General features: G+C 41.8%; 1 protein-coding gene and 2 pseudogenes across 1 annotated transcript; 2 read left to right on the top strand and 1 right to left on the bottom strand.

Annotated features, from left to right (window-relative positions):
* Positions 1-84: 84 nt before the first annotated feature.
* On the bottom strand, positions 85-4,948 carry LOC115670372 (lysine histidine transporter 2-like; annotated as a pseudogene).
* A 213-nt stretch (positions 4,949-5,161) lies between these two features.
* LOC130140647 (GDP-mannose 4,6 dehydratase 1-like) lies at positions 5,162-8,863 on the top strand. The gene is made up of 2 exons (XM_056320573.1): positions 5,162-6,469; positions 8,617-8,863. Exons 1-2 carry the CDS (start codon positions 5,288-5,290, stop codon positions 8,734-8,736), a joined length of 1,302 nt encoding a protein of 433 aa, XP_056176548.1. The 5' UTR covers positions 5,162-5,287; the 3' UTR covers positions 8,737-8,863.
* A 511-nt stretch (positions 8,864-9,374) lies between these two features.
* The window catches only part of LOC115668574 (mitochondrial outer membrane protein porin of 34 kDa-like), an 88,582-nt pseudogene continuing 85,289 nt past the window's right edge, over positions 9,375-12,667 (top strand).

Here is a 12,667-nt window from a genome sequence, read left to right as displayed (position 1 = left end):
GAATCACGTGGATTGATATGATGATTTATTTGGTGATCATGTGCAATGATAATTCAATCTTATCATACCAAAACTGTGGGTTGGTCAAATAATAATAATAATAATAATAGCAACATGGGAATGGGCATGATCGAGGACCTTCCCAAAAAGAAATTGCTTTTCCAAGTTAAAAAGAGGCATTAAAAACTGCGAAATGAAATTGACAAAATTATAATTTTTTTTTCTTTTTAATTCCAGCGCGACCATTTTTTTTTTTTGGGCCAACCAATACTTGAGCAACAAATAATGAACTAAGAATGGGCATTTGATTACCCCGAACTATGAATCTTCCTTTTGTTAACTGGAATAATGGATTCCACAAGATTCCAATTATCTTTTTCTAAAGTGAAGAAAATGGAATATTTGAACATTTTCGAATGAATTGGCTCAACTAATTTCAAAAATCGTTCTTTTCGTGTGTATTGATCGGATAAGACTCTACCCTATAAGGCGACATGCGTGCCGCCAAGATTACATTTGACGGGAGAACCCATCCTTTTGTTTCGACAAGAGAATTTGTTGCATTCAAGAGTAAAGCGTTTAACCACTCTAATGTTCGTAAGATTTCAATTATCTTTTCAGGCTAGCAATGTCAACTGACCAATTGATTGGAGCGAGAGATACGTTATCCTTCTCCGTTTGTCATTCCATTGGATTTGCCAAGGATTCGACAAATAAAACTCTATTTTGTAAGTTGTGGAGTAATTGCACAAGATTGATTAGTGATTATAATCCGTCGCATTAAGTCGATCTGACTTAATTACACCTACATGGATTGAGTACATGTGATGCACAACCAATTGCAGACAAAGGGAAGGCGTGCGCGTACAACCAATTGGAATGTTGTACCCGGTTGCGCCCATTGTACGAAATCGTGGAAATTATCCAATCGGTCCCGTACCTATTGCATGGATGTTAATTCTGTTATAAACTTTTTAATTTTGCCAATTTCGATGGCCGGCGATGCATGAATGTTAATTCTGTTATAAACTTTTTAATTTTGTCAATTTCGATGGCCGGCGATGACAGGACAGCCATGTCATTGATTTCCGGCGAGAATTGGCAAGAAGGACTGCATTGAAATTTCGCGAAAGGGCTTAGGACTAAATTGGCAAAATTGAAAAGTTTAAGACAAAACTGGCATTTGTACAACATGTTCGGGACCGTCTGAGTTGTTTTCCCGTACGAAATCTATTTCTTAACTTCCTAAGTCTATCTCATCGGTAAAACCGCCTAAAAATCGCTACTAACAAAACGAGGTCAAATCATGCAATGCGATCAAAATCACAACCATACTCCCCCCACCCCAAAATTACACGGTCCTTAGTTATAGCATGAATCATCAAGGGGGCTCAACCTCCGTACCCGAGTCCAGATTGACTCTATTTCAAATGAGTTGTTCTATTCGAATGTCGATTCAGTGTTAAATCCTCCCTCGCCGTACGCGCTTACTCAAAGACGCTCAACAATCCCCTGTTTTCGGGCATCATCGCAATGCGGACGGGTGGGAGATCCGGGGAATTGGGAGGCCGGACGAGATCAAGACTTCGTCTCGATCATTATTTTCAAAACATTGCATAGAGCTGCATTCCACGTGATTAAAACATTGCACAGTGAAGCTGAATAACTCATTTAGTTCGATCGGCTATTCCATTGTCCAAAAGAAGATTTCTTTCTTTCTTTCTTTGTTTTTTCTTCTTCTTTTTGGGCATGTGCTTCACCACTCTTTCAGTCATTTTCAGTGAGAAGGATGTCTTGAGTCTCAAATTTCACATCATCGCTGAATGAGGACGTATATGTAGTAGTGTCGAAGAATTAGACCAGAGCATTTGCATATCAGAGAAGAGCAAGTCGATCATAACATACTGTCTAAAGCAATTGCGACTCTTTCAAACTCTTTGCACGACGCAATTAGACGAACATAGTTTGTGCAAGAGATTATACCTGGTAGCTAACAATGACGTGGATGACGACCGATGCATTGGCCAGGATGATCAACCACTTTAGGCTTCTCGAGCGAAATGAGAGTATTGTCCTCGACCTTATTCCTGAACACCAAGTACCCGAGTAGTGCAACAGGAAAGTAACGCAGCGCCACGACGATGTAGGCGACCACCACCCCTCTCCACATTGGGCCCTTGGATGGCTTCTCCGGGGTCGAAGGGATGGTGGCTTGGATCTCCAACACCACATTGTGGCCCACGTATACGAACGCAACGTCGCCTTGGGCACTGAGGAAGTTGAATACCTTTCAGGAGGTGGTGGAGGCTCGAGAGCTGTGGTCGATGTTCTTTTCGACAGCCTTGTGGGTGGACGGAGGCCGTCCACGCGGTGGTCGAGTAGCTGCAAGGACAACATCCAGCTGACGTGCATACACTAAAAGCTTATAAATAATTTGAAGTTCCCTTTCCCTTGCGATAGACCTTAAGACTAAGTAATGTTCTTCCAACTTTGAAGATCAATTTCTACGGCTTTGCACTTCTTGGAGCCAGTAGTGGTTGTATGAAGGGGGGAACGAACAAAAGAAGTTGACACCTTAAGGACATGACGGCTGCTGCCAAAGAAACCATGGATATCGAGTCAAATTTTGGGCGAGAACAAAATGAGCTGAAGCTAATATCATGATGAAATACGTAGTCTTGAGAGATTTGCCATTCGGTTGGGCCAAGTTGTAAATCTTGTGCAGCGATTTCCCTCCCGTGACCATGTACACGATGTCGACACCGACCTCAACAAGCAGCTAGAGGCCGAGTTTCTCGCCGAACGCTTCCCAGGGACCATCTCGTGCATCTCCACCATTTGCTCAGGGTGTACAGTGTGATGACCCATGACAGTACCAATATTACCACACCAGGACCCCTGAGTCTAACAGGAGTCAAAAAGATATTGTGCTAAGTTATGGAACTACTTTATACCCGGTTTAAGGAAAGATTTTGATGTTCTTCTGAGTTAAAAGACTCTATCTTGATTTGAGCATCTAATCTTTTTGTATGACTCGATTCAGCTTTGTATAGTTTTGATTCGAAATATTAGGTTCGATTTTAGAGTTCGTTATCATTTAAGCTCTGACATTGCGTAAGGGAGACTCAGAACACCAGCTCCAACCATGGCAGCGACGTTGTGAAAGGTCTGAGTACCGCCATTTCGCATTCCTGGAAGACGTGATCGGAAGCCAATCATCGATTTCCTTCTGCTTCGCCGATCGTCCGTCGTCCTGTCCTCGATCAAACCACATAACATATTCACCATTAATCACGAAAGCGAGCAACAGTTCGTCCTATAGATATGACGATCTTGACCGAATCACTCAACACTAGGACTAAGTAAATCAGCAGCGGACTTACATCACCGTCGCCGCCCTGAGTCCCCATGGAACGACGGGAATCACCGGCAGAACATCACCGGAGGAGGATGAGAGAAATGAAGCACTAACATAAACAGATGGAGGGTTATGTATGCTCGATGTGGTGGTCTACCCTAGGAAACTAGTCGATGGCTTCTATGAGTATGGAAATAAACCTCCAACCCAATAACTTGTTTTGGACGGATTTGCATTTGAGGGCAACACATCCGTTTTTGATACAGCTGGTGCCTAAGATTCTGATGAAAATGAGAGGAACCCTTTAGCTGAAATCCTAATTTTAGAAGATTGAGGCAGATTAATTGCCACCTATGGTGATCCGCGTTAATTGGGGCCGACTGTTTTATGATGTTTGATTTGTGTCCTGACTCATATGACTCCGTAACGTAGAACAAAGGCAAGCAAAAGTTGTTGGCCTTGTGCTTTTGGCAAGTTTGCTTTGCAGGCTGCAGCTGGAGTTTCCTAGTTTGACCATTTCAATTTCCTAAATGGAATCGAGCCTCTCATAAAGACCAAATAGGGCAGTAAAATGATATGTACTTCAAATTCCCTATACTTCGACCAAAAAAAAAAATTTCCCAATACGGCCCTTCGCTTTTGCTGAGGGAAGCCCTTACCTTCACATGAATATTGGTCCCACGTGAGTATTAAGAAAACTGGGTCTTCTTGTTGCCAAAGGATCAATACTCGCCTATTTCAAAGTACTTTCTAAAGGTTGGATCACTCTTGCAGAACTTCAATGCCACTTTGTGCGTCTCCAACAAGAGATGCGGAAATTTTTTTGAGAAGTATTTCTCTTGACCATCGGGAAATGGATTGAAAAGCGCCAGCAAGAGCCATCATTAACTTAAATGGTAAAGAGATCAAAAGCAAACTAATTCACAAAGCGTCAATAGCTCCATAAAGAGTACTTGAATGGCGGTAAATGTTCAGACCTGTGAACCCACTTGTTCCTCAACATTCGTAATAGATCTGTGACTCTAGAGTAATTAAAATACACATTTAACAGGTCAGTCTTAAGTACAGGATCTAAGCAGCTTCTCCAACTCCTACCAAAGATCAAGCCACCTTTGTTATCCAACTCAAAAGGAAGAGTGGAAGTGGGATCAGCCACAATACACCATTGTGCTTTATCGGACATGTCACAAAAAAAGGTCATCCTATTCTCTGGACTCCAAAAGAATGGATGTACAAGCGCGACCGCTGCCGTTGGCCTACCAGCAATGAAAAGAACTAGCAGCATTAGCTCAACATGCTCAAATAAATTGTCGCAATCTCTATAAGAGCGTTAGCTCAATGAGAGATCTCTCACCTCACCGTGGGAACCCGGTTTAGTAATCCATACATAAGATGAGAAGCTTCTCTACTGAACGTCGCCGGGAAATTGTTCACTCTAAACTTCTTTATATTCACGTCACATTCTGGAAAGTCACCAAATAGATGACTTCCCTGAGTGACACAATAGAATATAAGAGCGCCTATGCTGAACATATCGCTCTCACTCGTTGGGCTCTCATCGGGATTTTTAAAAGCTCTGGGGCCAGCCATCCGGAGTCAGGCTTTACCAAGGGAAGATTGATGCCCAAAGAGGCGTTTAGAAACTCCAGCATCGGATACTTTGGCACATGGATCTTCAGAATCGACGATCAAGACATTCTCGGGTCTTAAGAAAAGCCCCATGATCTCATTAGTCAGTTAAAAAAGCGCGTATCTGTTCCTCTTCCACCTCATAAAAATCTCCCGAAACCTCCTCCCACACATCTCCCTCTGCATCTCCTCAAAACCCTAGAGTCCCACTTCCTTCGAATCCGCCATGAGCCATCCTTCTCTCTCAGGCATTCCCACGAACATCTGGCGAGCGGACCCGTTTCGCCATCCTACGCGACGATGGCGACCCAGAACGACACGCCCAAATCCGGATCCGGAGCCAACGTCGAAGCCCCGCCGCCGCCGCCGCCGCAGCGCCACCGCAAGGTGGCCCTGATCGCCGGCATTACCGGCCAGGACGGATCGTACCTCGCCGAGTTCTTGCTCGACAAAGGGTACGAGGTCCACGGCCTGATCCGTCGCTCCTCCAACCCTAACACCCGACGAGTCGACCACATCTATATCGACCCCCACAACGCCCACAAGGCCCGGATGAAGCTTCACGACGCCGATCTCACCGACGGCTCCTCTCTCCGCCGCTGGATCGACACGATCTGCCCCGACGAGGTCTACAGCCTCGCCGACCAGTACGAAGTGGCGGTCTCCTTCGAGATGCCTGGTTACACCGCCGATGTGGTCGCCACGGCCGCCCTCCAACTCCTCGAGGCCGTGCGCTCTCACGTCTCCGCTACCGGCCGCAGCCACATCCGTTACTGCCAGGCTGGGTCTTCGGAGATGTTCGGATCGATTCCGCCGCCGCGGTCTTTTGAATCCGGGACTCGGGGGGAATACGGATGGATCCCGCTGCCGCTGTCTGAGACAACCCCGTTCTACCCGCGGGCCCCCTACGCCGTGTCCAAGTGCGCCGCGCACTGGTACGCCATGCACTACCGTGAGGCCTACGGGCTGTTCGTGTGCAACGGGATCCTGTTCAACCACGAGTCCCCGAGGCGGGGCGAGAACTTCCTGAGCCGGAAGATCACGAGGGCTGTGGGGCGGATCAAGATGGGGCTGCAGAGCACGCTGTTCCTGAGGAAGCTGGAGGCCTCCCTGGACTGGGGGTTCGCTGGGGACTACGTGGAGGCGATGTGGAAGATGCTGCAGCAAGAAAAGCCGGACGACTACGTGGTGGCGACGGGGCAGTCGCACACGGTGTGGGACTTCTTGAACGTGGCGTTTGGGTATGTGGGGCTGAAATGTTGGAACCATGTGGTGATCGATGATAGGTATTTCGGGCCAAGGGAGGTCGACACGTTCAAGGGAGATGCAAGAAAGGCCGAGAAGGTGTTGGGTTGGAAGCCCAGCGTTGGGTTCGAGAACTTGGTGAAGATGATGGTCGACGAGGACATTGAATTGGCTAAGAGAGAGAAGGTTTTTGTTGATGCTGGGTACATGGATGTCAGCAACTGTCCTGAGTATTCGGTACTTCTTATCTCTTGCCGCTCTGTTTCTTAACCCTGTGCTCTTTTTGGGTTATCTATCGGTAGATCAGCTGGGCGCAAGTAAAATTTTTGTTTTCAAGGTTTAAAGGGTTTGAGATGTTCTTGGGGTGGATATAAGTTCTTTACCAGTTTAATGTCTATCTTGCTGGGTAGATGTCTGTTGGATTTGTTGTTTACCCTGTTCATTCGCTTTCAATTAGTACATTTAGATTTCTTTCATCTTCCTTGGTTTGCCTCGTTTGAAGTTGCTACCTTCTTGTTCAAGTTCGGGTGAGCTTCAGATGAGTTGAAGCCTGTGTGTTTACTTTCTTTAGATCTGCTTAAATTCTGGACAGTGCAATATGTTGTGGACAAGAAAGTGAATGGACCAACCTGTTCAATTAGTTCGTTTAGATTTTTTCATCTTCCTTGGTGGAATGAGCTGAGAAAGTGCTTGTCCGAAAAGTTCCTTGAGGAAGGGCACAAAAAATATTAAATCTGAGGCACCAACATGCTTCGTATTCCCCAACCTATTTGTTATGTCATGATAATCTGTAGCTTCAAGCTTTGTCTTCCTCGTTCCTATAACTACACCTTTGTCTTTTGGTCAGACCTATAACTACACCTTAAAATGGTGAATTTGAGAAATTTCTTAGTTACTATCTTGGCCTTTTCAACGATTCTTCCATTTGATTAGCTTTTCTGGCGAAGAAGTCAAGTTTTGCTCTGGGGTCTAATTACACAATATATGCAGTACCTGGAATAGTTTTGGTTGGCATGAGTTTTATTATATTAACTGTTGGGGACAGTGTAAAGAAAACATGAATGTGATCTTGTGCTTGGAATAGTTTTTGGCCTGGCCTTGATCTATATTTAGTGTCGGGGACAGCATAATAAAAGATGAATGTGTTCTTGTACTAAATCAATGTGATGCAAACAAGAATGCAAAATCCAAAGAAACGCAAGATTAATGTGGTTCTATTGCACCTGTCTTAATGGAGGACTAGAAAACACCAGTTTTAGCTATGAGAGGAGGCCAAAGTACAGAATACAAATAGTTTCACTAAGTTAAACCAAACATTTCCACTCTCGTCAAACCATCAAAAACCACCTTCATACAAAGGCTAATTAGCACGTTTACTTCAATAAGGAAGTTAACTGACTTTTATATCAGGTAACATGGATTTTCTCGATGAAAAGAATGTCATTAACTACAAAAATGAACGAACATGATACAAAGTATTATCCAATTGAGCCTTCCCCAACCCCCCCAACGCTCATCACAAGAGAGAAGACATGGTTTGAATGGCTTGAAATTGATTGTTGTGTTCTATAGTTTCCTTCTTCCGGGGTGATATATAGCATCGGGGGATGGTGGAACTTGAAACTGGGCTTAGTTGTGCCTGTGGAAGATATCCTCATATTAACAGAGAAAAGACTTGGTTTGTTTAGTGCTCTTCTATTAATGGAATAAACTTATTGGAGAATCCCATCTCACTCTAAAATTACTAAGCAGTGTTGAGCATTCTACTGATTATTAACAGTGTCCCTCTCTTTTTGTTATCCTAAAGAGCTAATGTACACGATGTTTGAAATGGTTGCACTTCCTTGTTCTGTTTAGGAGTGGCAAGAAATTTGTTAGATCCCCATTCCTACTTCAGATGAAGAGGGATGGATACATAAGTTGAGAGTTGCATTAATGTGACAGCTCCTCGGTACTTTCTCAAGAGCTTGACCCATGTGGTTTGGACAGGGTGATACGTGCATGAGTTTATACTAAATTTTAATTTTAAGAAATCGCAGTCAACAATGTGCTCAGTATTTTTTATAAACGTCGAGACATCTTTTTCCCTGCTTTTCTTTCTTTTGATTTGACTTTCTTTCCAATGTGCATTCACAGTAGTGTGTAAACATGCCTTGATGAACATTTTCTTCTGGTAAACTATCCTGCAGCTTCATGTGAAGTGAGTTAGGTTCAGATTCCTGGCTCTGCACTGTCAGATATCTACCTCTACCAAAAAACCAAAAAGTAAAAAAAAAAGAGAGAAGAGAATTGAAGGAACAAAAAGGACTTTGTGTGACGTTCTTCAGTGTGTAGCATGACGAAGAATCGCTATATAATCTCACAAACTCTTAATACTGCTGCAGGTCCTTATGGACGAGGCCACCAGTGGCAGAGACCTTTCGAGGAAGCGACTGAAGCAACTTAAGCGCACAAGGTCGGCGAGATTACCAAAACGACCGAAATTGGGGTGGTTCGCATCATGATGAGGACTGGCTGAAACATAGTTGTAGTGCAGAGAAGATAAGGTATATGATAAATGCTTTGCTTGGGATTCTGGTTATATACTATTTTAACTTATTTGGAGTATGTTGCCATGATTTACCCGTTCCATGCCTCCTCTATGTCATTGCAATTGCATAAACTGTTTTGAGGAAACATTCATCTGTCAACAACTTTTGGATACTTTGTTGGGATGTTCCTCGTGACAAAAGTTTTCTCGAGCGGACTTGGATTCTAATGAAGGGTAAATGTGACACGGGTGTACCGGTTTGGATTTTCTTTTGCACAAAAATGAGTTTGTGATAAATATGGCACAAATGTACCACTTTGAGGTTTTTGGTGATATTAATCCTTATAATCATTATGATAATTGCATGTGAAAAAATTTGATGGGCATTGAGATAGTGGCATTTCGTATTTAGCTTAATATTTTCGTTGACTACAACGCTATAATGTTATACCTCCTAAGCACGTCAAACATAAGTACAAAAAGTGATTTATAAATTCAAAATAAAATTGAATGAGAAGAAAGTATCATCGAAGGTACTTATAAATGTATTTACCAATAAAATAGATACAAATAGAGATAAAGATAAAATTTCCATTATCTTTCCGAAACAGTTATCTCTTTCGACTTATCTCATTGATTCTAAGTTTGCAAAAAAAAAAAAGTAAATAAAAATAAATCACCTTTAAAAATATAATTTGTCCAATTAATTTAAACTTGAGTGAAAAAAAGAAATACATAATAATACTTACGATTTAAAGTATAACTTTTGTTAATTAAGTCATGTAACAACCTTCCCTCGAGTGAACCACTTGAGTTGGCTAATAGATTATTAAGCATGTACTTAGCTCGAGCACCCCTAAGCTCATACAAATTCGCAACTTTAGGTTCAAATTCTTAACATGCAAATCAATTTTATTTTAGAGTCGATAACTAATTTATTTTTGGTGGGTCAATTAGAAGAGCAAGCAAAGTGTTGAAGTGTACTTTACTTCTACGAATCGGAGATTAAATGGATTCGAAGACTTGATTACGCTAGATTATTCTAACGCTTTTTCGATACATTTTCTCTTTTATTTAAAAAGAATATTTTGGCAAGCAGCATGGATTAATTTTGAAATCTAGCCACTAAGATGTGAGGTGATCATATGGGTGCGTAAGCAATGATGTACCACTCAATAACCAAAAGCAATAAATAGATTGCAAGAAAATTAAGAATCCTAATACTAATAATCAAAGGAAATATGTTATCCCTAAGAAGTTGTACGAGTACACTATTTATATAATTAAAGGTGGGACAAAAAAGGAGGAAGTTAAATAAAACAAAGTTTATCGCATCCCATATTAAACATATGCTTTGATAATTATTAATATTTATTATTTACAAGATGAGCTTTGAATTGAATTGCAAGAAAAAAAAAGGACAACATTTTCCTTAATTAAGATAATTGTAAGGAATAAATGATCTCTTTTGCAGAGTTTTAAAGGAATAGATGATCAACAATTATGTCGTCATTGCCGTCTCTCGTCCTCTCTCGACATTTTAAAAAGGGGAGGTAGGGTTTTGAAATCCAAACCTCTCACTCTCACGCGAGCTCCGCTCTAAAACCCTCCTCTCCCGCTCCTCTCTCGCCCTCTCCAAACCTCGACAAGATGGTCGATCCTGGAAGAATGAGCCGCAATGAAGATGAGAGGAGACGGGAAGCATTGCATGATGTTGGCAGTTTGGTTCAAGATTTTGGTCTGAAGGTTAGTCGCTTCGAGAATTTCGGTCATGATGATGCCTTTTTTATGGAAATCTCGATTGTAAATACAATGGATAAGCAGTCAAACTTAAAGTTGAGAAGTTCTCAAGCTTCTAAGCATATCTTAGCCCACAACATTGGAAATTGCAACATCTATACGAGATCAACGTACTAAGTCATTTCTTTATTCTAGAAGCCGAAATAAGCCCCTAGGAGCCTAAGGCAAATGCTATTCAACCGCATCAACGGTTATGCTATTTCACCAAAAAAATAGAGCAAATAACTGCAATACTGTCCTCGGATGCTGCTCATTTGTTGTCAATAGGCACCCAACATGGAAAAAAGGTCGGAAGGAAAAACTCTCACCTGAAGTGAAAATATCATTTCGGTTGCTTTGCTTCTCTCGGAGGCTGCGTCAGCTAGTTGGGACTCCAAATTCTCTATGCTCTGATAAGGAAATAGAAAAGAACAAGCTTAAACGTCCAAGTGTTGAAACCAAGGCGATTATCAGACGGCACATTAGGATGCAGATGCCATTTAGCTTCTGATGTTTGGCGGTGAGTTCAGATCGAGAAGCTTGCCTCTTCTCTTCTGCAGAATTTAGCAAATTTCGAAAGTCTTCCAACATCTAGAGGTAAGCAACTTTAGCATATCCTATGCCTTTTACTGTGCAAGCTCGTCTACCTAATACTTCGTATCAGTTTGTTGGTTTGCTACTGTACAACTTTCACACATATTATCATGCAGGTCCAACACGGTGATTGCTAGCCGTGTTTACTAAATTCCCAATTAACATAGGTACTTAGATATTTCAAAATAGACACCTTACTTCCTTTGTATCATTCCGGTTTTTCGTATTATTTTTTCGCTTGATTATAGCACCTTGTATTTGGAAAAAAACTAAGTGTAACTCAGGCTCGAATGTAATGTTAATTCTTAACTAATTCGTCCATGTTGGTTTTTGGGTGATGTTAAGCACAATTTTTGGTAATTGACTGCATAGTTGGTACATAACTATGGATAGCCAATCGATAAGTATAGTGGGGGACTTGACAACAGAAATGCTGCAGAAGCCTGGGCACGAATCTAGTGAGAAATACACTACTAATATTTCTTTACCAGCAATCAGACATTAATGGTTAAGATGATTATGTTTGAAAGAATCCCGTATCAATATATTTAGAAGCACAAGCTTGGTGAATGTCAAATCCAGGAATCGAAACTACAATTTTGTATTTTGCAATCCTAGCAAAAGGGTACTTCTCTTACCTTTTCTTTTTACATGCATCCTTTTCTGCCAATATCATGCGTGCTTTCTCGATACTTGCATAAGGAAAAAGAGGACTTGTATCTTTTCTAGTTTTCTTTATGATACTCTTTCAGCTTATGAAAACTTGTCACGTGTTAATCATTTTGCCCATTTGCCTTCAAATTTCACATTAGTTTATGAACAAGGAGCGAGAGTGAAATAGTAATCTTCTAGGATGAGAATCTTCACGTATGGTTGACTTGCCTGAAATGCTTTCAACCGGTGCATGGACTGTTGGCTTGATAAAACTTTCATGACATAAACTTTCAACTTGCAGAAGGATGGATCGCCTGTCAAGCTTAATAAAATCAAATGGGGTCAAATTTCCTAGAAATGCACGCTAATTTTCAACTTGACGTTTTTGTGTTCCTTTACTACTGGATGATCGTATCATTTAACTTACAGTTATTTCTTTGGGATAATGTTTTAGGTTCTTGTGACTGGTTCTTTACATCTCATGGGTGACGTGTTGAGACTTGTTAAAAGGTGAAGTTGTCAACCCACTCGAAGCCCTCTTAGATTGCTTTGCTGCGGAATTCGTTGCATCGCGGACGAGTTGGATGTGTCCTGGATGGAACTTGTCCCTTGCACACTAGCAAAAGATCTTCTACTGAAATGCTGAAACTGCATTGCTTGTTCTCAAACTGTCAGGACATTCTTCAGCACCCACAGGTTTTTTTTTTCGGCGTTCTGCCATTATTCTACTTATTTGATGTAATTTATTTGACGTCGAGCATTTGAGCAATAGTCGAAGCAGAGAAGGTTGTTTGGATATCTGTTAAGAGTGGGCTTTTCTCCCTTTTACAGAAGAACACAGGCTCTGTTGTGTTGACCGGAAAGACTTCTATTAACAT

Source organism: Syzygium oleosum, unplaced genomic scaffold, assembly GCF_021117445.2.
Source record: "Syzygium oleosum isolate NSW1041296 unplaced genomic scaffold, Sole_v2.1 Sole_v2.20, whole genome shotgun sequence".
Classification (NCBI taxonomy): Eukaryota; Viridiplantae; Streptophyta; class Magnoliopsida; order Myrtales; family Myrtaceae; genus Syzygium; species Syzygium oleosum.
This window is presented reverse-complemented; position numbering and strand designations above follow the sequence as displayed.